Source organism: Hipposideros armiger, unplaced genomic scaffold, assembly GCF_001890085.2.
Source record: "Hipposideros armiger isolate ML-2016 unplaced genomic scaffold, ASM189008v1 scaffold_118, whole genome shotgun sequence".
NCBI lineage: Eukaryota > Metazoa > Chordata > Mammalia > Chiroptera > Hipposideridae > Hipposideros > Hipposideros armiger.
In genome coordinates, this window is record NW_017731468.1 from 415644 (window position 1) to 440355 (window position 24712).

General features: G+C 49.3%; 2 protein-coding genes across 3 annotated transcripts in view; one reads left to right on the forward strand and one right to left on the reverse strand.

The window, feature by feature from the left end:
* Nucleotides 1-211: 211 nt before the first annotated feature.
* On the reverse strand, nt 212-19160 carry ABCG8 (ATP binding cassette subfamily G member 8). The gene is made up of 13 exons (XM_019647957.1): nt 18917-19160; nt 14230-14331; nt 12925-13075; nt 9654-9889; nt 8996-9128; nt 8642-8911; nt 6109-6271; nt 5924-6016; nt 4848-5047; nt 4333-4409; nt 3399-3666; nt 2256-2383; nt 212-2170 (listed from the first exon to the last, which is right to left on the reverse strand). The coding sequence occupies exons 1-13, from the start codon at nt 18977-18979 to the stop codon at nt 2033-2035; spliced, it is 2022 nt and encodes a 673-aa protein (XP_019503502.1). The 5' UTR covers nt 18980-19160; the 3' UTR covers nt 212-2032.
* A 30-nt stretch (nt 19161-19190) lies between these two features.
* ABCG5 (ATP binding cassette subfamily G member 5) overlaps nt 19191-24712 on the forward strand; it is a 26814-nt gene continuing 21292 nt past the window's right edge. The window contains exons 1-3 of one of the 2 annotated variants that reach the window (XM_019647955.1): nt 19210-19278; nt 19419-19524; nt 20189-20310. In XM_019647955.1, the coding sequence (XP_019503500.1) occupies nt 19427-19524; nt 20189-20310 (220 nt within the window). In that variant the 5' untranslated portion in view covers nt 19210-19278; nt 19419-19426. Of the gene's footprint in view, nt 19525-20188; nt 20311-24712 lie in introns of both variants that reach the window. The other variant, XM_019647954.1, reaches the window with a different exon arrangement.

Sequence of the window (24712 nt, forward strand, 5' to 3'; positions counted from 1 at the left end):
GAAACACATTGTTGCAGAAAAACGTGTTCAAGGAATGATGAGGACGTGTCAAAAAGGATGCAGACGCCAGCTGGAAGGGTATCCCCGTGGCCAAATCGGGACAATTTGAGCATCAAAATGATAAATGATAGTAAAGGATTAAACCCGTTGAATAAAATAGGAACTCATAATTTATATTGATAATAAATTTAAAAATGAATCAATGGAAAGTTTAATGAGAAACAGGCAATTTACAGAGTTTCCAAGTGCCTACCTATAAAATGCGTATTAATTAGAAAAGAAGGGGAAATAGTGACGACTGTGGAGAAACCTGGCAGACACTCCTTTGGATCAAGTGACCAAAGTGAACATCGTCATTATGGGACACATTGAAATCACCTGATAGGATGCAATGAGACGAACACATCATTCTGTGATATTCCTGCCAAAGGTGCATGACCTCGATTTAATCATGAAAATACACCAGACAAGTCCAAATGGAGAGCTATGCTACAAAATCTTCAGGTGTCAAGGTCATGAAAGTCAATGACAGTTGAGGATTGTTCTAAACTGAAGGAGACCAAAGAGAACTGCCAACTAGATCCAACACTTGATCCTGATCCACATCCTTTCGCTACGAAGGACATTGTCAGAGCAGTTAGTGAATCTTGAATGGGGTCTGACCATGGGATGGTGGCAATGTAACAGTGTTACCCTGTGAATATACTGAGTGTGATGGTTGTGTTACATAAGGGGAATGTGCTAGAACACTGCTCCTCAAACTCGAATGTGCATACAAATCACCTGGGGCTCTTCTTAAAACGCAGATTCTGATTCAGTGGGTCTGGGTGGGGACTCAGGTTCTGCCTGTCCATCCAGCTCCCCGACAAGGCCCAGGCTGCTGGCCAGGAGACCAAACGCGAAGTCGCAAGGGCCTGGGGAACCTGTGGTAAACACTTAACTGTGTGCCTCCTAAACACCCACCTTCCCCCTTCTTTTGGTTCCAGACTCTGGTTTTCCTTTGGGAAGGATCCCCTCCCTGTTCTCTGTGCACCTGTTTTGGGTAAAATGGTCCTTAATGCTCAAACATGAGGCATGTGACCCGACCCAGTTCCATCCCATACCCTGGCAACTGTGAAAGGATCAAGGCTGGTCCTGACCAGCCAGGGCCGGTGAGATGCAACTGTGAGAGACCCGGTTGAGCTGACACATCCTCTATAAAGCTCTTACCTTCTGGAGCCTCCTGGGATTCCAAGCCTGGCAGAGGCTCGGGCCTTGCCTCCTGCCCTCTGAGTCCTGAAGGCCTCAAAGGCCTTTCTGCCCCCCATGTGACCACCACATAGTAGCTGTGTGACCTTAATATACTGAATTTGTGCCTCAGTTTCCCCATCTATAAAATGGAATACTGCCCACCCCACCTCAAAGGGTTGTTCTGAGAAGTGAATAGCATCCACACAAAGTGTCTTGCGCTGTACCTGGCTCAAAGTAGATGTGCAATACATTTTTAATTGTTCAGTTTGGCTTTTGGAGCCCATGACCCCACACAAAAAGTTGGGCTAGCATCTCACTGGCAGGTTTTAGGTCATTTTCTGTATTGAGAGTGGCTTAACATAGAGCTTAGGGACTCGGAAAGACGACAAATATTCTACTCGCTATTATGTTATTGCACCCTCTGGGCCCTGTCAATTCTTGCATAGCCTACCTACTCAATTCCTACCTAACTTGTTCCCATCATATATGGAGTTGCCTATATACATACATATCAAAAGGAAATAAATTAGCAACATGATAGGTGTCCCCAGTATGGTTTTCACAGGCCCAGTAATCGCAAGTTCTGGCCAGTGAGCAGAAATCCCTTTCGACTGTCTTTATTCTACTGCCATCCAGTGGCCAGCCGGTGCCACTGCAGCACTGCGGGCCGGATGTAGCTGAGTGTCTGTGTTCACACCGTGTTCCTCGGGCCCAGGAAGCAGCTCCTTGGGATCAAAGAAGTGCAGTGGACCGGTCTGCTTGAGTCTCCCCACCAGCAGCCAGGCAGGCGTCTGGGCATGAATCACCAGTCTTGACTTGATTTCTGTTTGATGAACTTTAAGGACACGTAATACAGGGCGACGAAGCCAACACTGATGCTGATGACGATGAAGTAGATGGCGTAGAGTGGGTACGAGTCCAGGTGCATGGTGCTGAGGATCTGGGGACACAGACATCAGTGAGCTCATTACAAAGACGTTCAGAGGGACGCCATCTACTACGAGTCCAAGGCCTCAGCTACTTACTATGTCTCCCCGGACAGGTATGGTGAGGTTGCCGACCGCCAAGTCGAAAGTTTGTCCTTTAAACTGAATCTGCATCAGCCCTTCGAAGCACCATCGGAGGAAGGATACTTTGGAAATCCACGCAGGCACTGAGGACAGTGACAGTCGCATTATTCACGCGGGCTAACCCCCTGCTCCCGGCTTAGCGTGCCTGGAGAGAGGGCTGTGGCCGCCCTGCCCGTGGGGAGGGAAGCAAGTCGCCTGAAGGAGCAGGGAGGGGAAAGAAAGGGCCAAAGGGAGAGAGGGCAGAGGGGCAGCTCGGGACAAGGACCGGGGGTGGGGGTGGGGGGGAGTGAGTGGGGGGAACAGGGGTGTGGCCAGTGGCTGCAGGGTCACCACACATTGGGCCATAACCACCCCTGAGAGGAATTAATTAGGCGTCCCTCCCAGCACGTGCTCAGCTCCCCAGAGCTGGTGGACTGTGGAGACTCAGCAGCCCCAAACCAGAGGCTTTAAGAGTCTGTGTCCTGACCCTGTGGAGGTATCATGGCACGGAGAGGAGGAAGCCATGAACCCCACCTAGGCGGGTCAGGAAGGGCCTGGCAGGAGACAGGAGCTGAGGAAGGTGTGGAACGGCGTCCTATAGAGAGGAAGGCATGGAGTGGGGGGGCTTCAGAAGAGCTGGGTGGGGGCAGCAGGCCGTGAGCAGCACCCCTCACCCTCCCACACCCTAGACTTGCATTTAGAAAGCTCAGTCTGCATGGGTGAGGGTTGAGAGGGAAAGGATGGGCCAGGGTACAGAGACTCGGCTATTGCAGTGGCCCAAGATCTGGTGATAAGAATAAGGCTAGGAGATAAGGCAACAGGACATTTCAGAAAGGCTTGGGAGGCAGAATGGACCTGGCTCACTGGAGACCTAGAGGGTGGGGGCGAGTCGAGGATGACCTCCAGGGGTCGGCTGGGGTTTACAAAAAGGTGCCATCTGCACTGTCTCGTGGAATTATTCCATTGGCACACAGGACAGCGGGCCAGGGCGCCTGCTCCCAGGAGGAACAACCTTGAGTTGGACTTAAATGGTGAGTTCTCATCTCCAGGCCAAAGCAGGCTTAATCCAGTCACAGTAGGCCTCCAAAAGCTTGACCAGGTATGGGGAGCAGGCCTCACCTGTCCACAGGTTGTCCAAGCTTATCATGAAGCCCCCGGTCAGGTAGAAGGAGTTGTAGAGAGCGTTGCCAAAGAAGGAAGACATGTGGAAGGTGGGGAGCAGGGCGGCAGCACACAGGGCCATGATCCTGCAGCAGAAGACCACCAGCCACACCAGCAGGAAGTGTAGCAGGAAGGGCTCCGGGCCCGGGCGCAGGTTGGCCAGCCAGTAGGTGGGCATCCCGTAGATGATGATGTAGGCGCAGTGCTCCGGAAGCTCCCCTAGGATCTGCAAAGAGTGGCCCTTGCAAGTATGTGGAGCCAACGCCTTCATCTGCCGCTACTTTGAACGTTTAAAGCGATGCCAGACTCCCTTCCCAGTAATGATCAGGCTACAGCAGGAGGGCCAGTGGGTGTGGGCATGTGGGACCCTCGAGCATGAGCTCACCGCTGGTTTCCCTCCATGGATGCCATGTGCTCCCTCTGGGACAGTTCAGAGCAGTTTTCTCCAGAGAGGCAATGGGTATTTGCTCTCATGAGACTGGTTTCTCACAGACCTAGTAGCTGTGTGGCTTTGAGACAGCCACAGAACTTCTCTGAACCTCTGCTTCCTTGCAATGAGGACAGTAACACCTGCCTGACCTGCTTCCTAGGGACATGGTGGGACTGGAGAGGTGAGTTATGCTAGATGTTCCCCACCTGTTCTTTTTAAAGTTTCTGCTGACCAGAAAAGTGTCATTCATGGTCCATGGTCATGGCCTTCTGGTAAATGTATTAAAAATACCAAGTCTCTGCAAGTCCCCTAGGGAATGTGGCATCTACAACTGCAGATGATGCCCGGACCCCTGGTTCAGCAAAATGCTTCTCTGTTACTTCTGTACGACGTGTGGTGTAGCTTTCTCCACCCCTACCCCCCACCTAGGGTGGTCACTCGCTCTCAGCCCTGACCACTCACCTTGGCAAAGAAATATGGACCAGCAGTGTATAGCCCGTCTTCCAGTTCATAGTAAAGCATTGCCCTCTCCGAGTGACCTAAAAAGGGGGAGAAAAGGAGAACAAAAAAGTGAAAATAAGTCGCAGTGTTTCTGTCTTTGAGTCTTAGGACAATTAAAAATAGTTATATTGCCTACATGTTTTATAGTTTTAAAAAATGGGCGGAGTAGAAACATCCTGATTTAGGTATTCGTCATTCTGTGACTGGGGCATCGCTGTCATGTATAAATGCTGCCAGGAGAGGAATGCCTAGGTCTCTTTGGTAATTTGCTTTCAGTGGCATATTAATAATACGTGAACTTTAAAAACAAGGATCTTTTTTTTTTTTTCCCACAATCATGGTGAAATTGTTCAGCAAACTCGTTTTCCCTGAGAGCTCGGAGCAAGACAGGTCAGCTCTGGACCAGCTCAGAGAGCTGCCAACACATGTGCTCCAGCTGCCCCAAGTGTAGGTCATGGGAGGCAGGTGACACTCACATTTGGCAATGACATCCAGGATCACGTTGAAAGGGATGAGAGCTCCGATCATGAACAAGAGGGCTGCTGTGTCCATGAAGGAGAGCTTGATGGCCCCATGGCCGTAATAGAGGAAGCCGATGACCAGGGACATTAGACAGGCCTCCGCCCCGTGGATAAGGAGGGTTGGCAGGTCTCGGAAGTCGTTGGAAATCTGACGACTTAAAAACAAACAAAAAAATAGGTGCCAAGGGAATAACATACACCCGTCCCATGACCTTAGCCATGTCATTTAATCTCTGTAAGCCTCGTTTTTCTCATCTGTAAAATGGGGATAGGCATGCCCACCTCACAGAGTTACTGTGAGGATCAAATGAGCTCACCCATGAAAGCGTCTGTCTCACAGTAGATATTCAGCAAATGATTACTTTTATCATCAATGTATTAATATCTACCTTGCAATTTTACTTAAAGAAGTCATCCTGAGGAAATAACCAATCAGGTACATAAAGAGGAATGTACAAGGATGTTGGCTGTGGTAACCTGTAATAGCAAAAGCCTGAGAATAATCTGACCGTTAATATGGACTCAGAGGGGAAATGAATTATGGCTAGATTGGAATGCCGAAGAAGACCTGACCAGGTGAGAGGTAGAGGCGCTCTTCTAAGTGAAAAGCGAAACAAAACAAACCAGTTTCAGGACAGTATGCAGAGTATGATCCCACGTACATATTAAATGTTTGTGTGCATGGAAACATCTTAGAAAGACCCACACCAAACACTTAGGTCTGGTTTCCTCTGAGGGCTGGTGTGACAGGGAAATTTCCCTTCCTAGGTGATTTCTACAATCATCTGGCCCATAAGGATATTTTGATTTTGTTTAAAGAATAAAAGTAACAGGAGTGTTCTGTCTCACGAGGAGGGTTGGTTCTGGTCTCTGTGGTGTGGGTTTTTCCCAGATGATTTACGTCTTCAAATTCATTTCAAATTCTACTTCCTCCTCCAAATTCACTTTAGATAGAAAGGGCTGAATTTGATACAACAAAGATTTTGGGGGTGGAATGGGGAGGTGGGAGGAATGAAATGGCAGACAATTACCGGATCAGCGTGGTGAACTGCTGCACTGGACCGGGCAGCTTGGTGGGAGTCGAGAGGTGGTCAGCGTTGCTCTGGGGGACCGGAAGTGCCAGTCTGTCAGGAGGGAGAGAGTCATGGGGGCGTGAAGGGGGCTGGGGCACCTCCTGCAGGGCGCTCTCTACCCTGGGCCATCCAGCCTGCCTTACCTCTCTGCACCAGCGCCTACGCCCAGCTCCTGGGCCTCAGCTCTCCACAGACAGTCATCGAAGCCACACACTTTCTCTCGAAACAAGGCTGCAAGTGCCTGCGCCCTCTCCCTGGCAGCCGCTTCCCGTTCTATGCTCCTCCGGTCGATGCTGGTCAGGTCCACTGTAAGCAGAGGATGTAGGGCCATGGGCGACCCCCGTCCTGCCTGTGCTCACAGGTAAGGAGCTCGGGTCAAGACCAGCCCACAGTGCTGGTCAGCCCTCCGGGACTCTGGGAGGTGCTCCCCACCCTCTGCAAGTCGACCATGAGGTGATGGTCAGAGCAGAGTGGGGCAGACAGTTGCCCAGGCTCCCACCTGCCACATCTACAGAAGCCTGCCTCAGGGGAAGGGCTGGAGGATCAGGAAGGGGAACAGAAGAGGCCCTGTGGGCACTGGCCCTTGGTCCCACCACCCTCATTATGGGGACGTCCCCAGGAGGCAGAAGGAGGCGTTGGACCTTTGGAACCAAGGGCTGTGGCACAGTTATGCTCTGGCTCCAACTCCAGCTGTCCAAGCAGCTTGTCCTGAGGACTCAGCCTCCCAGGTATGCTGCCCACGGGGAGAAGGTGAGCTGGCCAGGGCCCGGCAGAGCAGTCTGGACTCCTGGCAGTTCTAGTTCTTACTATCAGTTAGTAATTCAACTTCTTAAGCAGCCTGCCCAGATGGGGAGAATGTTTTGGCTGGAGGGTGCCAGGGCTGGGCCAACTATAAATAAAATTCTCACTGCCCCCAGAGGAGGGAGCCAGTGTGACAAGCTGGAGAGCAAGGCTGACCCTCATCTGCCTCCCTGTTACCCTGTGGGGACACCTGGTAGCCCCAGACCACAGCCCTCCTCTCACAGAGCCAATGTAATGATAGAAAGGCACCCCCAGGGCCCTCCTAGCCCGAGGGGGCATCCCCTTTCTCCATTCCTCCCTTGGCTGGGGGTTTCCTCTTAACCTCTCTGCCTCTTCCCTCCGCCCATTATCTCAAGGCAGGATAATGTCTAGGAGGAGTCTTGTGAACTGTGACATGTCCCCTCAGTTTGTGGGCTGGAGCTCAGAACGCCAGATTCTCTGGGCGCTGCCAGGCCCTACACCCCAGATTGGTGAGGGGCAGGATGTATAGGCAAGAGTCCCCACCAAAAAAAGGAAAGAAGGAAGGAAGAAGGAAGGGAGGAAGGAAGGGAAAAAGAAAGAAAGAAAGAGAAAGAAAGAAAGAAAAGAAAGAAGGAAAGAAAGTTATTTTTCAGATCTATTATAGGCATTTGACTTCTGGTAACCCCTCTCTGGGGTTACTGCAGTTTTTCCCTGGGGCCAGGTTGGCAGGTGCCCTCTGCCCCCTTATCTGGGAATGGCTGGCCTAAAGATGACACGCTGGCAGGAAGCCAGGCTAGCACCTGAGCACAGAGAGGGAGGGTGACCTCTATATGAGTTCACGCAGTGTGAGGCTGGCGGGTGGAGAGAGCGCTTGTCCTCCTAGGGGAGGGTTGGAGGGTGGATGCTGGGAGGAGGGAATGGGAACAGGACTAGGAGTCAGGGTGGGGGTGGCACGCCTGGTGTAAGTCCCAGTTCTGCGCCTTATGGCTGTGCAAGGTGTTTAACACTTCCGATTCCAGTCTTCTCATCTGTAAGGATGAAGATGACCTTGTCCTGGCAGAGTTGTGAGGGTCAAAGGGCCACCCTCTTGTGGCATGGTGCCTCCGGACCCAGTGTCTGCCCTCAAGGAGCTGGTCCCTGTCCTCATGTTTATGGTGAGGCCCTTGCTATACCAGGCCATCCTGGGAGGAACGCTGGGGTGCCGGCTATCTACGGGGTAAGCCACGACTGCTGCTTCCCCCAGCCCTGGTAAACGGTGCGGCCTGCCCAGCAGCCACTGCATTCCTCAGCACTCAGGATCCGGGCACCTGCTTTCAGGGCAGGCACCTGGAAAGGAACTGTCCCCACAGGAATGAAGGCAGTGACTCCCGTCTCACCTGAGGGCCTATGCTGAAGGTTCAGAACCCCAAGCAGAAAGGCATCTCTGGTGCCGACAGAGCAATTTGCATATCTAGAGATGCATTGGTCACACCAGAAAGGCCCTGAGGGGGCCTGCGTGCCCTGGGACCCCCTCCACCACCCAAGGCCTTCGGGCTCCTTGCCTCAGTGTAGCTTTAAGATTTCCTGGAGGCCTCCCGATCTTGACTATCCTGTTTGCCTACAGTGTCAATAAAGACCACAATTCTAGAAATTGATCCAAACTCTCTTGGATTATATCCCCTCCAGTGTGGAGCGCTCCAAGTTTCTTATGTACCGTGCACACAAGGATGGCTATGTCAGGAGCTGGTTTTTTTTCAGGTCCTCATGTCTAGCATTTGATGCTTGGCACTGGCCAAGGTGACACACGTGCTACACCCCATCCTGCCCATACCCCCACATCCTTGGTCCTGCTCTCCTGAATCTTTCCACCAGGCTCTGGCAGGGTTGGAGGTGTGGGATAGCCTGTGTCCCAGGCCACAGGCCAGGCTGGCTCACCGTAGAAGTCGGCAGGGTTGCTGAAGCGAGGACAGGGATAGCCGACTGCCGTGAAATACTGGACCATGTGCTTGGCTGCCCCCAAGTAGATGGTGGTGCCAGACGTCATCAGGAGGACCAAGTCAAACAGCCTGAAGATGTCCGACCGAGGCTGGTGGAGGGAGATGAGCACCAGCCTGTTGCCTTTGGCTAGCCTGGACAAGGTTTTCACCAGGTTGTGGGCTGTGAAGCTGTCGAGCCCAGAGGTGGGCTCATCCAGAATGAGGATTCCTTCCCGACAGAGACAGAAGCCTGGTAAGTCGGCAGGCAGAACTCGGGGGGACACAGGCCCCCCATGCCCCACCCGGCCCTCACCTGGGTTCCACAGAAGCTGCACCCCAATGCTGACTCTCCGCCGCTCGCCCCCCGATACGCCCCGCACGTAGGTGTTGCCCACGCAGGTGTCGGCACACTGCCGTAGCCGCAGCTCCGCGATCACGTCGTCCACCTGAGCGAGGGTGAGAGGAGCCCAGGGCCTCAGCGGTCACCTCCACGGGCCTCGCCAGACATATTTTGCCCCAAAGTATAAAAATGCCTGCTCTTCCGGATGGGTTTAAAGCTCCAGCCTCATTGCACTGTTTGTGTTTCCCTGATGCACTCTTTGTTTGCTCCCCGATTCTGTGCACACCTCCTGAGTAGCTCCCACATACTGCATGTGCTGGGAAGGTAGCCAGTGTTCTGGGGACAAGACAGTTGGGCTCCCTGCTCACACGGAGGGCCACAAAACAAGTAAACAAATACTCATCACACATTTTGTCACCTGCCATGAAGGGAACCAACTGGGCTGCGATGGCTCACCGAGGGCTGCGGGGCTTTAAAGGAAGACAGAAGGGCTGAACATACGGTGGAATTTTCCAGATGGATGGATGGTGAGCTGGGTTGCTCAGATTTAACCTGTGGCTGGGCCCTGAGGCAGGGATCGGGAAGAGGGGAGAGGGAGGATGTCACGGGGTCACCAGGGTCAGTTAGTTACCCTTTTGTCACGCTGGGCCTGGGAGAAGGTTCTGGGCAGGCGCAGCTGGGCAACGAAAGCCAAGGTCTCCCGGACGGTCAGGTTGGGGAGCAGCTGGTCGTGCTGGCGCACGTGGGCTACAGACTTCCTCACCAGCTGAGGTGTGCTGGGCTGCCCGTTGATCCAGATTTGGCCTGACTTCATCTTGCCATGGCCTCGCCCGGTGATTACATCCAGCAAAGAGGATCTGCCACAACCTGCAAAGCCACCAGAGATGTCCCTGATATCAGGTTCTACAGGGGCCAGCCTGGAAGGCACTGCTGCCTGCACACTCTCCAGTGACCCTGTACGGCTCTGTTTTCACAGAAGCGATTAGCCCCTAGGGATGCCCTGGCTGAGGCAGCCCCAGAAGCCGGAGCTCCAGGCCTTATGCCCACAACCAACTTGAGCACCCTTGGGGTGCTGGAGGTACGGTGATGCTGGGGTTGAGGCCAGGTCAGCCAGTGGCTGCATGGCAGGATAAGGATGGCTGCCACAGGCCTGCCTGTGCCTGGAGCGTATGTCCCCTCCCTCCAAAAGCAAGGCTGTCATTAATCACACTGTGAAGCTGAAGTATTCTGGGCTGGCAAACATGCCCGCAACATTTCATCTTTCAACTCATTTGGCTCAGAAGCTGGCATCGTGGGAAGGACTAATTTGGAGAATTAATAGTTTGTCTTTTAAAAATGCAAAAGTGAATCTATTTTCAGAAACAAGGGAGAAAAAAAAGTAAAGAAGTAATAGATGTGGAAATGCCTTTAAAACTACAGCCGTGTACACATGTGTTCTGAATTTCTCTCCACCCTCTACACGCTCTTATTTTTATCAGTGGTACTTTTTTATTCTTTTTCTCTCTCTCTAAAAAAAATGGCCCCTTGCACATAAATTAACACCATCCACTTCTGAGTGACATAGTGATTGCTCTTGATGTGGGGAAGTAAGTGTCGGATTGCACCAGGTTTCAAATGCATTGGATGAGACTCTTCCTTTGACAGCCATGTAAGCTGTGAATGAGAATTGGGCTCAGGCTCTGAGAACACCTTCTTGCAAACAAGCTGGGGAGGATCTCTGTCCAATTCCCCCAGGTGGGGTATTGGTTTCCTTACTGTAAATTCCTCTTGGAGAGCAAATTTTCCAAGTTGTTTTCAAATAAGGGACGTGCCAATACACATCATGTGACAAGTCCTCTCCACATGCCAAGTACCTCCATGCCTCCCTCTCCTCCCCACCTCCCCACGTGCAAAAAAACAAAAATCAAGAAGCCTTCCCCACGGATCCCTTCTGCGTAGGGACCACAGGTTCTCAGGGTGGAAAGGGACCTGCGCGCTGCCTCTTGGGTGCACCTCCTTCACGGTCCCTGAGAACGTAAGTGGAGCAAAGGAGCCAGGAGAGAACCCAGAGAGGTGGGCCCTGGACCTGCCTCCTGCTCTGCCTTGGACACCAGATCCAGGCCCTGAGAGCACAGGGGACGTTGCCAACACCACAGGGACTGTGGGAGTCCCAGTCAGGGAGGGGGAAGGCCACATTTCCTTAACAAAACTTTGTGAGAAGTGTGAGTGGCCTTTCCAGCGCTTGGTTTGATTGGGGAGACCCTCACTAACCAAGAGCAAACACCTGCCAGCATTCAAGACCCTTATAAAGTGGCTTGAATCTCCAAAGCCGGAAATTCACGTGGGAAACGCCTTTGGCACTGCTGATTCTATAGAAGCAGCTAAAATGTCTCGGACTATTTTATTTCACTTTTTAAAAATTATAGCCATCATTCTATTTTTTTTTCTGTTTTTGTGAGGGTATTTTTGGTGCATGGAGTTAAAAGTCACAGGAAGTTATTATTGATAAACCTTTCCAAGAAATCATTTAAATAATTTCAGCCAAGTAAACCTGAAGCTAAAGAACGCTGAACCTCCAATGGAGAGGGTTCCGTGTAAGCTCTCCGAGCTTCACTTTCCTTAGCCACAAATCAGGAATACTAACTGCTACAAGGCTGCGTGTAGCGAGCATGCAACTATGATGACTCTAAGGCTTTGTGGAAGCGCCTGGTAAGGGCCTGTGTCCCCTAGATTCTTAATTCATGAAGAGAAAGCAGATATAACAAGAAAAGCCAAGAGGGGTTACAAACAAAAATAAAACTGGCCTATGCAGCAGCTACTTTTTCGTTGTTTCAATCAGAATTGCAGGGGCATGGCCATAAGCAGGTGAGATTGATTTGGTGGGGTTGTGTCAGCTATAAGGTGCATTTACACACATCATCTCATTTGATCTTTGGTTAGACAATAAACAGAACTTCCCTATCTGTCGACTATAAAAATTTGGAGCAGATGTTCAAAGAGTTGAGTAATCTCCACTTCTGGAAATGATTAATTAAGAAGTATAAAGGGCTCTCTCTAACACTATGTAAGGAAGAAATGCCTTGATATGAGATCTTAATCATGAGACCAAAGTTCTAGTTCTAGATCTGCATTAAATGTTAATCACTCTACTTCTCTAGACTTCACTCTCATCTGTCAATGAAGGGGTGTGTGTGTGTGTGTGTGTGTGTGTGTGTGTGTGTGTGTGTGTGCACGCGCAAGCAAGCGCGCATGCATGCGCATGCGCAGAGGCAGGAGGACACTGAAAATATAGAGGGCTAGATCATCTGAACACCCTCCTCTAAAGATGCTCCCATGCTGGTGAGGAGAAAGAAAGGTAGAAGACAATCACGAGAATGAACGCTGTTGTCCGAGCCCCCATTCAGCTCTGGCACTCTATAATATTAAATCTGGCCTGCAGAAGTGACTGCTTGAGGCACTGCAAGAATCTGAATCTGTGCAGGTAGTTGAAGGTTGCGCACAGGCTTGGAGGGCTGTGCCTCCCCACTGTCTGACCATCACTGGGAATCTAGTTGTGGGGGAACAATGAATGAGTGCTCCTTGTGGTGGGGGAGTCCCCTGGAAAAGACATTCAATTCTAAAGCTGCCTGATGATCTTGGGAATGTGTTTGGCTCTCAGTACAGGTGTTAACTAAGGACAGGAGCTTTGGCGGTCCCTGAAGAGGCACACTCCTAATTCTGCGCTCAGGATTCTCAGCCAATACCTGAGAGCTGGTAAATGGAGGAATGGAGATTTGAACCCAGGTCTGTCTGACCCAGAACCTGTGCTCACAACCACTCGGCTATAATATTCTATTAGTCAGCAACAGGTGCTGTAAGAAGCATCCGTTTGTCCAAGAGACCATTCTGCACCCCATAGCCCCGCTCTTTGTCCTTAGTGGTACCTGAGCTCCCTATGATGGCCAGCATCTGCCCACTCCTCACTTTGAAGCTCAGGTTCTGGATGCCCAGCTCGCAAGAGTCCTTGTGAGTTGTCCAAGGCATCTTGAACTGAGCCAGCTGCTCAAACCAAGGCACCTGGGAGGCCATGTCCACCTGTCGGGAGACATTGGAAGTTTCCTCAGAAGCTGAATGGCTCAGGCGCTTCGGTGACTTCTGCTTAGCTCTCTACAGGAGACATCCTCCTGCGGATACACAACAAGCCTGAGGGGCTCCCCACCCAGGGTTGGCCAAACATGGGAGCTGGACATGGAAAGCATGTGCAATAGCAGAACAGAAATAAAAATACAACATGAAGCAAAATGGTGTCCTCATTCAATAATAATAGTAATTTACTAATAATTTACCAAATATTTACTATGTACAATGTGTTGTGTTAATTTATATTCATTATCTCATTCAATCTTCATTGCAAACCTATAACATAGACATGATTATAATCCCTGTTTTACAGATGAAGCTCAGAGCAGTTAAGTAACTTGCTTATGGTCCCATAGCTAGCAATTGGCAGAGCAGAGAAAGGCGATGGCATGGCTCATTAGCCTGTCCTAACTCACATCCGTGGGCAGCCAGACTTGAGCCTCGGGGGTTCACCATGCCAGGCCCCGCCATATTCCATCTGGGCCACCTGGGGTCTCTCCCTGAGGAGGTGTGGGATATAGGGGTCTTTGAACCTGACCAGGGGCTTCCTGAGCGCCTCTGAAAGGCACTTTCGCTCTGAATGTTTTATTAGCTCCAGTGACAGTACATTTTACCAAAAAAAGAATTATAAAAATGAAGGAAAGCTGCATAGTCTGTAGTTTAGTTAATAGTAGCTTACCACTGTTAACACCTTAGTTTTGATAATTGTGCTGTGGAGAAGCAAGATGTGAACGTTAGGGAAAGTTGGACAAAGGGTAATCGGGACTCTGTACTATTTTTCAGCTTTTTCAAAAGTCTAAAATTATTTCAACATATCAAGTTAAAAAAGAGTTTTAGAGATTTCCCCCCCCACAGGTTCACACAGTTTGCTTTATGTTTTATCAGAAGTCTCATTCTCTTTTTCTACCTCACAATGTCCAGCTACCGCATGTGTAATTGAGGGAAGTCTCCATGCTACTTGCACCAGTCATGCGAGGCAACACCATGGACCGGACTCTGTCTTTGGGAGCAGAGGGTCCCCAGGGCAGGCTCGCCTTTCCCTTCCACTTGGGGGATTGTTTGGCCTTCCCTGCCCACTCCTCCCTTCTTGTTCTCGGGTATGCCTCTACCTGGTAGCTGAGGTCTCGAACCTCCAAGGTGTTGGACTGGCCACTGTAGGTGAAGTACAGGCTGTTGTCACTTTCAGAGGAGAACAAGCTGTCCTGGAGGCCCTGAAGGGAGACATGACAAGCTGAGGGGCTTCTTCAAAAGCCGCTGAGGACACAGGAGAAAACAGAGGGAGGAGACATGGGAGGTGAGACGGGATAGTGTGGCTGAGGTCCCGAATTGGCGAGACGTGGGTTTGGGCAGGTGGAGCCCAAGGGCCCTGAGAAAATCTGAGGATGCATCTTCTCTTCCCTGCAGAGGGAGAGAGCTTTAGGACGTCCCCCCCAGAGAACCTCAATCACAGGCTGCTGGAACCTGAACCCTCGCTGCCTACAGTGGGCGAGACCCAGTCTCTGGACTGGAGACAGCGTGTGAGCCTCTAAAGCGCTGGGAAGACCTGGGCTGGGAACTGGCCTTTCACTTTCTCTTTCCTCATCTGACTTCATATCTTCTAATACCAAAGAGACTTTACGTATCCAGTATGTTAGAGGAAAACAGCCATCAACAAGCTGACGCTCAGCATTTGTGAAGACACCATCCTTAGAAAAGTCGCATCCTATTTTGATGAGTTTTGCACAACACAGCTATTCAAAATGCTGTTGGGAGATTTCAGAGAAAGTCCCTTTCTTCTTCTCCTTCTCCTTCTATCTTGTTGCTATTGTTGGGGTGGTGTTATATTGGAATGTACAACAAGCAAATCAATGTTTCATGGTATCAGTTCATACCTTTGAATGGTGTTAACCATCTGCAGATCTGAATTCCTTCTTTTTTTATCAACTCAATCACTTAAATCATTGAGGCCCGAACAAGGAAGAAACCTGCCTAGTAAGGACTCTGTTTTTAATGCATTCAAATTTCCTTCCATTTCTGTAGCACAGGGAAAACTGTGTATTCATTAATGAATTCCTGTTGACTCTGGACTTCTTCCCTCAGAGCTGCCATTCTCACACTGATGTGTTCCTTCAATCAATCAATCAATCAAACAAACTCCAACTAACACTTATTGGGGGAGCTCACATCACGCTTCAGGCGTGGCGTTTGGGATAAGGCAGTCTTTGGGAAGATTAGATTTTAGTGGACGAGACGCGTGATTAGGGGGATAGAGCAAGACAGGCCAGGTGTAGCAGCAGGGTGATCTCCAGCACCCAATCAGGGGTGTATTTCCACTGTGTACACAATGTGCTGTATGTGAAAATATTGTGGCTTATGACCTATGTAAAAATCACATCCGATAGCCTGTCAAGGCTGCCCTACAATGGTGGAGGTGAGAGAGAGGTCCTTGGAAAGGACATTCCAGACCAATGGAAGTAGAAGGAGATGAAAACAGGTGGCAGATGTGGGTCCACTACGAGGAGTCCCCAGACTTTCCGGGAGAGTATGGAAACAGCAGGCCATAGCTACTTACCTTGTTTAGTGTGTGAACTATTATCATAAATATCATAAATTATACAGGAAAACATGGAAAAGATAAGCAGCCAATTCAGCAGAAGGGCTGTTTCTGGGGAACAGGGAGGGATACATGGGAGTGGGGGTGGAAGGGGTTGGGTGCTGGGCTACAGGGCTCTTGGTAATCAGTGGTGAGTACATGGCAGGGGGTGGCGGGGAGCAGTTACTAGTCTTTAAACTGAATGGTCTGAAATACTTCAAAATACGTTGTCAAGTTGAGAGGGCCAGCCTGTGAGTAGAACTCCAGGTTTCCACTCCCACCTTGCCGCCCAGCTGCCAGTGCCTCCAAGGTGGGAGCCAGAAATGGAGGTTGAGGAGGTGAGAGGGTCTGTGCCCTCAGAGATGGAGAAAGAAACTCCTGGAAGGATCCGGAGCCGCTCGGAAAGCTGCTGGATTCTGGTAGGTCTGTGGTCCTTACCCTCCCTCACCACCGCTACCACACCAGCACTTGCACTACCTAGTTTTACCATGCATTGGGTTGTCGGAAAAGTCAGGACGTATTTTTTCTATGTTTTTCATTGCAAAAATGCGCCATGACTTTTCCGACAACCCACTGCTTTGTTCAAGTATCAGAAATTCTATCAGTTCAAGTATCAGAAATTCTATCTCTATCAGAAATTCTATTACGAGACTCATTTGGGCTAACATGCACCCTGTTTGTTTTTTGTTTTTAAACAGCAAACACCTGCAGGAGGGATATTAGTCCATCGGTGTAAGGCGTGTGTTAGCTCAGAAATTGCTTCTGCGAACAAACACCTGGCCCCCTCCAGGTTAGATTTCAGGGGAGAAGGGCCGCTGAGAAAGGAAGGTTGGACATTTTGGAATCTGGAGCAGTATGTGGAGGCGGCCTCAAGCCCAGGGAGGTTCCACGTTCCAGGTAGGTACTCTGAGGAGGTGAAGGGTGCTGGGGCCCAGGGGAATGAGGGGTCAGAACAGGGAGACAAGCAAAGGGAAGGAGAGAGGTCCGTGCCTCCTGCTCCTCGTCTCCCCTCCTCCTTCACCCTGGGCAGGTGTGGGCCAGTCTGGGACCCCAACCAGCTGCCTTCGGGAGCGCCACAGGCGGCTCAACTTTCGGAGGAAGAGAATTCGTGGCTGGGTTGGGGACAGCTTCTGTTCCATTTTGAAATATTTTCCTTGGCTCCCAGGAAGGATTTGTTAGACTCTTCCTGAGGTTTTGACAAACTCTCTGTATTTCTCAAATACTTAAATATCTATTCAGCTGACATCTTAATCAGTATGACTGTCAGTACATCATTTGAATTTCTGACAGGTGACACCCAAAAAAGCAAAAGCAGATTTATTTGTAGGTAACCAGCTCGACTCCTGCTGGGTTACACTGTAATTTCTCCTCGTATTAACTTCTGATCAAATTCCTGAGTCAGAAGCGTAGAGAGGAAGGAAACTCAGGAGCACAGAGCACAAGGTCCTGGTTCTAAGACGAGAAGCCTGGGCCCGGGAAAAGTGGTGACATGCTGAGGACTCCTGCCTGGGGAGACACACAGGGTTTGTTCTTGGCTAAGGTGGCGAGCCCAGGCCTTTTCTAAAACGTTCAGACTAGATCTCACACAGCTCTGCCGTGAGACCTGGGTGCCTCTCATCCTCCCCTGGCTGTGATCCTGACCATAGACTGAGGAGTCTGTGGGCCACAGGCACTTGCTACTCCAGGTAGCCAGGACCCCCAAATTCCCAGTAAAAATGGCCAAAGGCCCACTCTCAAGGCCTGTGTGGACTTTGTCCCAGGCCCATCCTCCTAAGCACTGGCAGCACCGCACAACTGGGCACCCCAGGCCAGAGGGGCATTTGTCGGTGGAAAGTGCAGATGGAATGTGGGTGAGCAGGATGGGGTGACCACGTAGGGGTGTGTGAGGTCACGTGTGGAGCTGGGGTTGGGCAGAGAAGGGGGACAGGCTGTGGCTTGGGCTGGAAGCTGGCTCCTCCTGTGCTAACACATTCTAGCTACCCCTTCAAGAAGTCCTAGAATTTCTCAATTACACCTGACCTTCTAGGTTGGGGGAAGGTATATTAAGGTAAGAGGGTAGAAACTATTTAACAGTTCGTAGCTTGAGTGATAACTTGACAATATCTAGACATATGATACAGAGCTCTCTTCTTCTTGTTCTCTTGGTGCCTTGAGTAGCAGGATGGGAGAGGAGAAAATTGAAAATGACAAGGATTCCTGCACACATTCCTGGATGTTGGGTTCGGGCAGTTCTTTGTCTCTCAAGCTATGATGGTTGAACTGGCAGACCTTCCAGGCAGAAAGTGTCCCTAAAACCACCTCTGACTTATGTCCTACTCAGGCTGTGAGCATTGTAGTCATGGCTCCTAAGAGTCACTTTCTGGAGGGCATTGGCCCCGCTGGGTATACCCAGAGCTTGTTGCTATCTGCTGCTTCTGCAGAGCTGGCTAGGAATGGTGGTTTCCTTGAGCCTGGCTGAAGTCAGGTGCTAAGAACTCAAGGCCAGCTCAGGTGGCCTGTGGCTTTCTCTGTTGGATATGAATTCCTCAGTGATTTTTGTCTTTCTCTCCCTCTTCCCCACAGCAGGTAAAGACAGAAAGGTAGAGTGGGGATAAGGTGACGGTGGGGATCTATTTTTTTTCTACCTTCCAATTTAGCCTCCTGCTTCAAATCCTGCCCGCACCCCGACTTTAGCCAAAGGCCATTTCTCAAGTAAGATGAGGGGTCCAACCTCTCGGCCCCCTGGCTAGCGCCGGTTCCTTCCAACTCTCCTTGGGATCTTACAAATGCTTGCTGCAGCCACATTTTGAACATCAATTCTGATGTTCCCATAAACGCCACCTGTGATCCTGTCTCATCATCTTAGCGCCACTGAGACTCTGAGCTTGACAGCCACACAGAGGAGATATTGCCGAGTCCCTGGTGTGTGTGAGTACATTTCTGCGATGGAGTCTCATTTGTAAAAAGCTGGATCAGTCCGAGTCACCAACAAGAACATCATTTCCTTGTAGGAGCACACCTCAGGACAGGAAGTGACCGCAGAGCTCCCCACCCCCCACCCCAACCCCTAACCCCTGAATCGGCTCCCTTCAGCCTTTTGATGCCCAGGAAATAAAGTGCTACTGCCATGTTCTCACTCTGCTTGTGGTCCCGGTGGTGAGTTAGGACAAAATGTCCCTGAGGAAAGAAAGAAAGGTCCAATTCATCCCCACCCACCAGGACTGAGGTGACGCCCCATCACTCACCGAGGCATCCTGGGTAGCAGCCCTAACCCTCAGCCCCCTCTCCGCTGGGGCCTCCTCAGCCATGGGGCCCAGCAGCGTCTCTGCTCCTTTGCTGCAGCTTCCTTCGGTCCTGAGCTGCTGCTGGCCAGTGCCAGTGTTCTCGCTGTTCCCCAGAGCTGAGCAACCTCTGGCCCTCGTTTGATGAGCCACCGTCTGCCTCCCAGCATTCCTCTCTGGCAAACCTTCCCACAAACACAGACTGTGTGCTCTGCCCACTGCCAAGATAATACACACACTCTGGCTAAAGGTACATCAGATAATGGCATCTGCGACCAAACCCTGTCCCGCCGCTGGGAAGGCCTAAGGAGAAACTCCGGGACCAGGTGAGGAGCTGGCAGAGCAATCTGCTGCTGCCTCCTCGGCTGAGACCTCTCCAGGGAGGGTCAGGCCGGAAACCTCGCCAGTCTTTGCTGCCTGTTGATCATGAATGAACTCCCATCTTTGACCCCCGTGGGGTCCTCAGGACTCCAAATGAACAGAGGCTCCCAGTTCTCGCCAGAGGAGATTCCCGCAGCTGCTTCAAAGCCTCGACACAGCCTGGGTGTGCTCCATGCCTCTTACAGTGTCAGGTAAGGCGGTGCTTCTTTGGCCTGCTGGGAGCTTTGATCTGTGGTCAGGTCGGGCATGGCCCGAGATGACTGGACCTTTCACCCTCTCTGCTGGCTTTCCTCACTAATGGGGGGCATGGCTGGAGGCTTTCACTCCCTCTTTAGTGGACCCAGGTGGAGAGAGGAAAGGACAGGGCTGCCAGTGGGAAATGGGGAGCAACGGGGGATGGCGCCTCCTCCTGCCCATGGCAGGACCTGGAAGCCATGCCAAACATGGCAGCCGTGCTCTGCCTCATGCCCCTGTGTCCCTTGCCCCTTCCCGCTGTGACACCCAGTGTACAGCCTGCTTTATATGGATGGAGAGGGCTTGGGTGTGGGGGTGCTTGCAACATGAGGTGTAATGAAGCCTGGTGAAGGAATGCAGGATTCACCTCAGGAATAAACAGTGTCCTGTGTGCCATCTCCCAGCCAGCCAAAGAGAGCTGGCACCCAGAGCAGCTGCCAGGGGGATGCTTTACGTTAGAGATCTTCTTCGGTCACTGCCCACCATGAGGAGGGCCCTGAGGCTAAAATACACTTAGGAACCTGTCCGGAGACAACTGGGGTTAGTGCTGGGGGGCAAGGGTGTGTGTGGCCCCTTCCAAGGCCCCATGCTGCCTTTTCCCTCTTGGGGTTTCTTTTAAAGCCATCGCGTCGGGCCCTGGTGGGACATCGCATCTTGCCGGCAGCAGTGGAACAGGCAGATCCTCAAAGATGTCTCCTTGTACATCGAGAGTGGGCAGATCATGTGCATCTTAGGGAGCTCAGGTAAGCTCGGGAAGGAGTGCTTTAAGTCCTCAATGAGCATTCAGAAAAGGCTGGGACTTGATTGGAATACTGCATTGAGGAAACAGGTTTACATTGTAGTCAAAAGGCCACAACTTTGATATTAGAATGAAATCTAATGACATGTCTGACCGTGAATGGAACCTGGTACAAATGTCAAATCTTTAGAAAGATCCTTGAACTAGAATAAAGTCTGGCCTAACGTGTAACTTAATTAATGTTTTCAAAGTACGGAAAGCACCTAGCACAGCGCCTGGCATATAGGGGTGCTCAGTAAACACAATTTGTCTGATCTGTATCTTGCCTAGAGATAGGAAATGGAATCAAATAAACTCAGTGATGCCCATTTAAGTCCCCAGATTCATTGGTTCTTTTTTATCATGATGTATTTCTTTTAAAAAATTTTATTGGGGAATTGGGGGAGGGGGACAGTGTTGGGGAGTTGGGGAAGTGGAACAGACAAGTTGCTGTCCTTTTTGTTCTTCAGTCTAGTTGTGGAGGATGTCGCTCCACTGGCCCATGTTGGTATTATCATTGCACTCTTCCTGGGTAAGGCAGATCGGTCGCCAGCCTCTGGATGGCCGCTCACGGCAGCTCACGCCAGCTCACGCCAGCTGCCGGGCCGCTCATGCTGGCTGCCAGCCACTCATGGTAGCTTATGGCAGCCCACTGCAGCAGGGGCTGCAGCCTACGCCGTCGCCGGCGACTCAAGGCAGCCCAGCTCCAGGTTGAGCTGTTGTTCAGCATCTTAGCTATAGAGGGTAGTGTCACTGACCCATGTGGGATCTGAACCAATGGCCCTGCTGCTCAGAGCTGGCGTCCCAAGCCAACTCCTAACCAACGCGCCACTCGACCGGCCCTATCATGATGTATTTCAAACATACAGGCAAATATAGAGGCTAAAATAAAGAATGTTCATGTATTAACATCCAGTTTTATAAATCTTAACATCATACCATATACCAGATCCTTTTTTTTTTTTTTTTGGGAATTAGATCTTAGAGATTGCACTGAGGCTACCTAAGAAGCCCATTCCCCACCTTATCCTTTTCCTCTTTCCTGGGAGAACTACATTTGAGCCTGAACTCAGTGTCTGTCTTTGTGTCCCTACATCAAAGCCATTGTCCTGGGAGGGTGTGGCCTCCAGCAAGGCAGCTCCTTGGCTGAAGGCAATGTCCTGTGAGGGCCACAGCCGTGAGTCCTCAGCGGCTGGGGGATGAGTGCACTGGCCCCGAGAGGGGCTGTGTGACACATCATAGTGTCCAGCACTTTAAGTAACCCCGTACATTTTAAGGTTATGATTCTGACAGATTGGCTTCACAGGCGTCTCTTGATTGAGTTCTTGCTTGCAAATGGTTGACATGTACTGCCCCTCTTCGCTTCCATTACTCTTTTTAATAGAGCTGGGTAGTGTAAGTCTGTGATGAAAGCGAAGCATGACCAGCCTCTTTCAACCCAGGGAGTTAAATCCACAGCCTCGCCCCTGCTAAAGCAGCTGGACAACTCGGGGTGGGGGTGGGGCAATAGTAGTGTTAAGATTAAATGAAAGGAAATTCACTAAAACTGTGAACCCTTTCCTGAGATTTCCTGTCAGTTTCTATTTCTACTTTTTAACCATCTCTAACTATCTGCATGTACTGTGTACCAGCCAAGGCCATTCTAACTTCCCTTTTGATAATTATAACATACTTCCTTAGAAAGAACAAAAGCTGAGCTATCCCTGTAATAATTTGTTACTTGTTGCCTTTCTTGTGTAGGATAAAAAAGGGTGGCATGTAGCAAGCACATAACAAGGATTGAACCCATCTTCTCAGAAGCGCACCCCTCAGGCCAATGTCACACTTCTTGCACGTCTCATCAGGACAGTGGGCAGGGGCCCTTGATCTGGGAGCTCATGGGCTGGTTTCCGATGACACTTAATCACGGTCTTATGACAGTGTCCATCCTTTTATACTGGACATGAATTCACAGTAGACTGCAAGTTCCACTAGAGCAGGAGCTTTGTCTTCTTTTTTTTTTCCTGCTGTGTCCTCAATAACTAGAGCAGAGCTGGCCACACGGTAGGTGCTTAATAAATGTTTGTTGAATCAAGGAGTAAATCAATTATATGAATTATTCTTAGCATTTCATAAAGTGACATGATTTCGTTAGTGTCTTATCTAGAGCAGCATTGCTTATCGAATCTTATTTCATGAGGCCAAAGATGACTTAAAGTGTTCAAAGTCTCACTAGTGAATGATCGAGCGTGCAAGCCTGCCTAAGGTCACCCAGCACTCCAGGGAAAGGTAACTTTACTGGACTCATTATTTGCTATCGATTAGGACCTAGGCTCTGGGCTGCCTGTTCCCTTGCAGAACACTATTTGGTTACCAATGATTTCTGTCCTTGTAGGAAAGATAACCCCAAAGGTCATGGTTTTATTGCCCTGTACGACATTAACCTTTTTTGGTCTTCTTTTTTGTTGTTGTTGTAGTAAAATACACCAAAAATGTACCATCTTAACTATTTTTAAGTGGACAGTTCAGTGGAATTAAATACATTAATATTGTTGTGTAACCATCAGCACCATGCATCCCCAAAACTCTTTACATCTTGTAAAATTGAAACTCTGTGCCTGTTAAACAATAACTCCCCTTTGTCTCCTCCCCTCAGCCTCTTTTAACCACCTTCTATCTCCATGAATCTGACTACTCTAGGTGCCTCGTATAAGTGGACTCATACAGTATTTGTCCTCTGGTGATTGGCTTATTTCACTTAGCATAATGTCCTCAAGGTTCATTCATGTTGTAGCATGCGTTAGAACTTCCTCCCTTTTTAAGACTGAATAATATTCCATTGTATAGATGACACCATATTTTGCTTATCCATTCATCCATTAATGGATACTTGGTTGCTTCCATATTTCAGCTATTGTGAATAATACTGTTATGAACAAGGGTGTACAAATATATGGTAATTCTATTTTTTAAATTTTGAGGAAACATCATATCGTTTTCCACAGCGGCTGTACCATTTTATATTCCCACCAACAGTACACAAGGGTTTTAATTTCTCCTCATCCTCACCAACATAATTATTTTCTGTTTGTTTTTTTTTCTTTGACCATAGCCATTCCTAGTGGGCATGAGATCTTGAGCATCTTTTCATGTGCTTATTGGCCATTCAGATAGATTTGTTTTTTTCAGTCATACTTTTGAAAAATTTTTATATATATTTTTTTGACATTTAATTTTATTTTTTTTAATTTCAGGTATAAATAGTAGTTAGACATTTGCATAATTTAAGAAGTGATCCCCCCGACTAGTTTAGTACCCACTTGGCATTATACAGTTATTATCACATTATTGACTATATTCCCTGTGCTTTACATTACATCCTTGTGACTATTTTGTAACTACCATTTTGTATTTCTTAATCCTGTCACCTTTTTCACCCTGTCCTCCAACCCCCTCCCTCCCATCTATCACCCCAACGAATCTAGTACCTAGCTGACACCACACATAGTTATTACAATATTATTGACTCTATTCCTTATGCTATATCTTGTATCTCCATAACTACTTTGTAACAACCAATTTGTACTACTTAATCCTTTCCCTTTTTTTCACCCATACCCCCAACCCCCCTCCCATCGGGCAACCATCAATATGTTCTTTGTATCTATGAGTTTGTTTCTTCTGTTTTGTTTGTTAATTTTGTCCTTAGATTTCACATATAAGAGAAATCACATTGCATCTGTCTTTCTCTGTCTGACATCCTCCACTCAGCACAACACCCTCCAGGTCCATCCATGCCGCTGCAGATGGCAAGAACCCTTTACTTTCCCTGCCCTTGTAATGTTCCATTGTATATATGTACCACCTCCTCTTTATCCATTCATCCATTGATGGACACCCAGGCTGCCTCCACATTTTGGCCGTTGTAAACAATGCTGCAATGAACATATGGATGAACAAGTCCCCATGAAGTAGTGTTTTGGGTTTCTTCAGATAATTACCCAGAAGTGGGATTATTGGGTCCTTCTTTGTCTCTTCTTATAGCCTTTGTTTTAAAGTTTATTTTGTCTGGTATAAGTATTGCTACTCCAGCTTTTTTGTTTGTTTGTTTTCATTTTCATGAAATATCTTTTTCCATCCCTTTACTTTCTGTCTGTTCATGTCTTTCAGTCTGAAGTGAGTCTCTTGTAGGCAGCATATATAAGGGTTTTGTTTTCTTATCCATTCAGCTCTCCTATGTCTTTTGATTAGAGCATTTAATCCATTTACATTGAAAGTAATTGTTGATAGACATGTAGCTACTGCCATTTTTATTCATAATTTTGAGATATATATATATATATACACATATATATATACATACACATATATATACATATACATATATA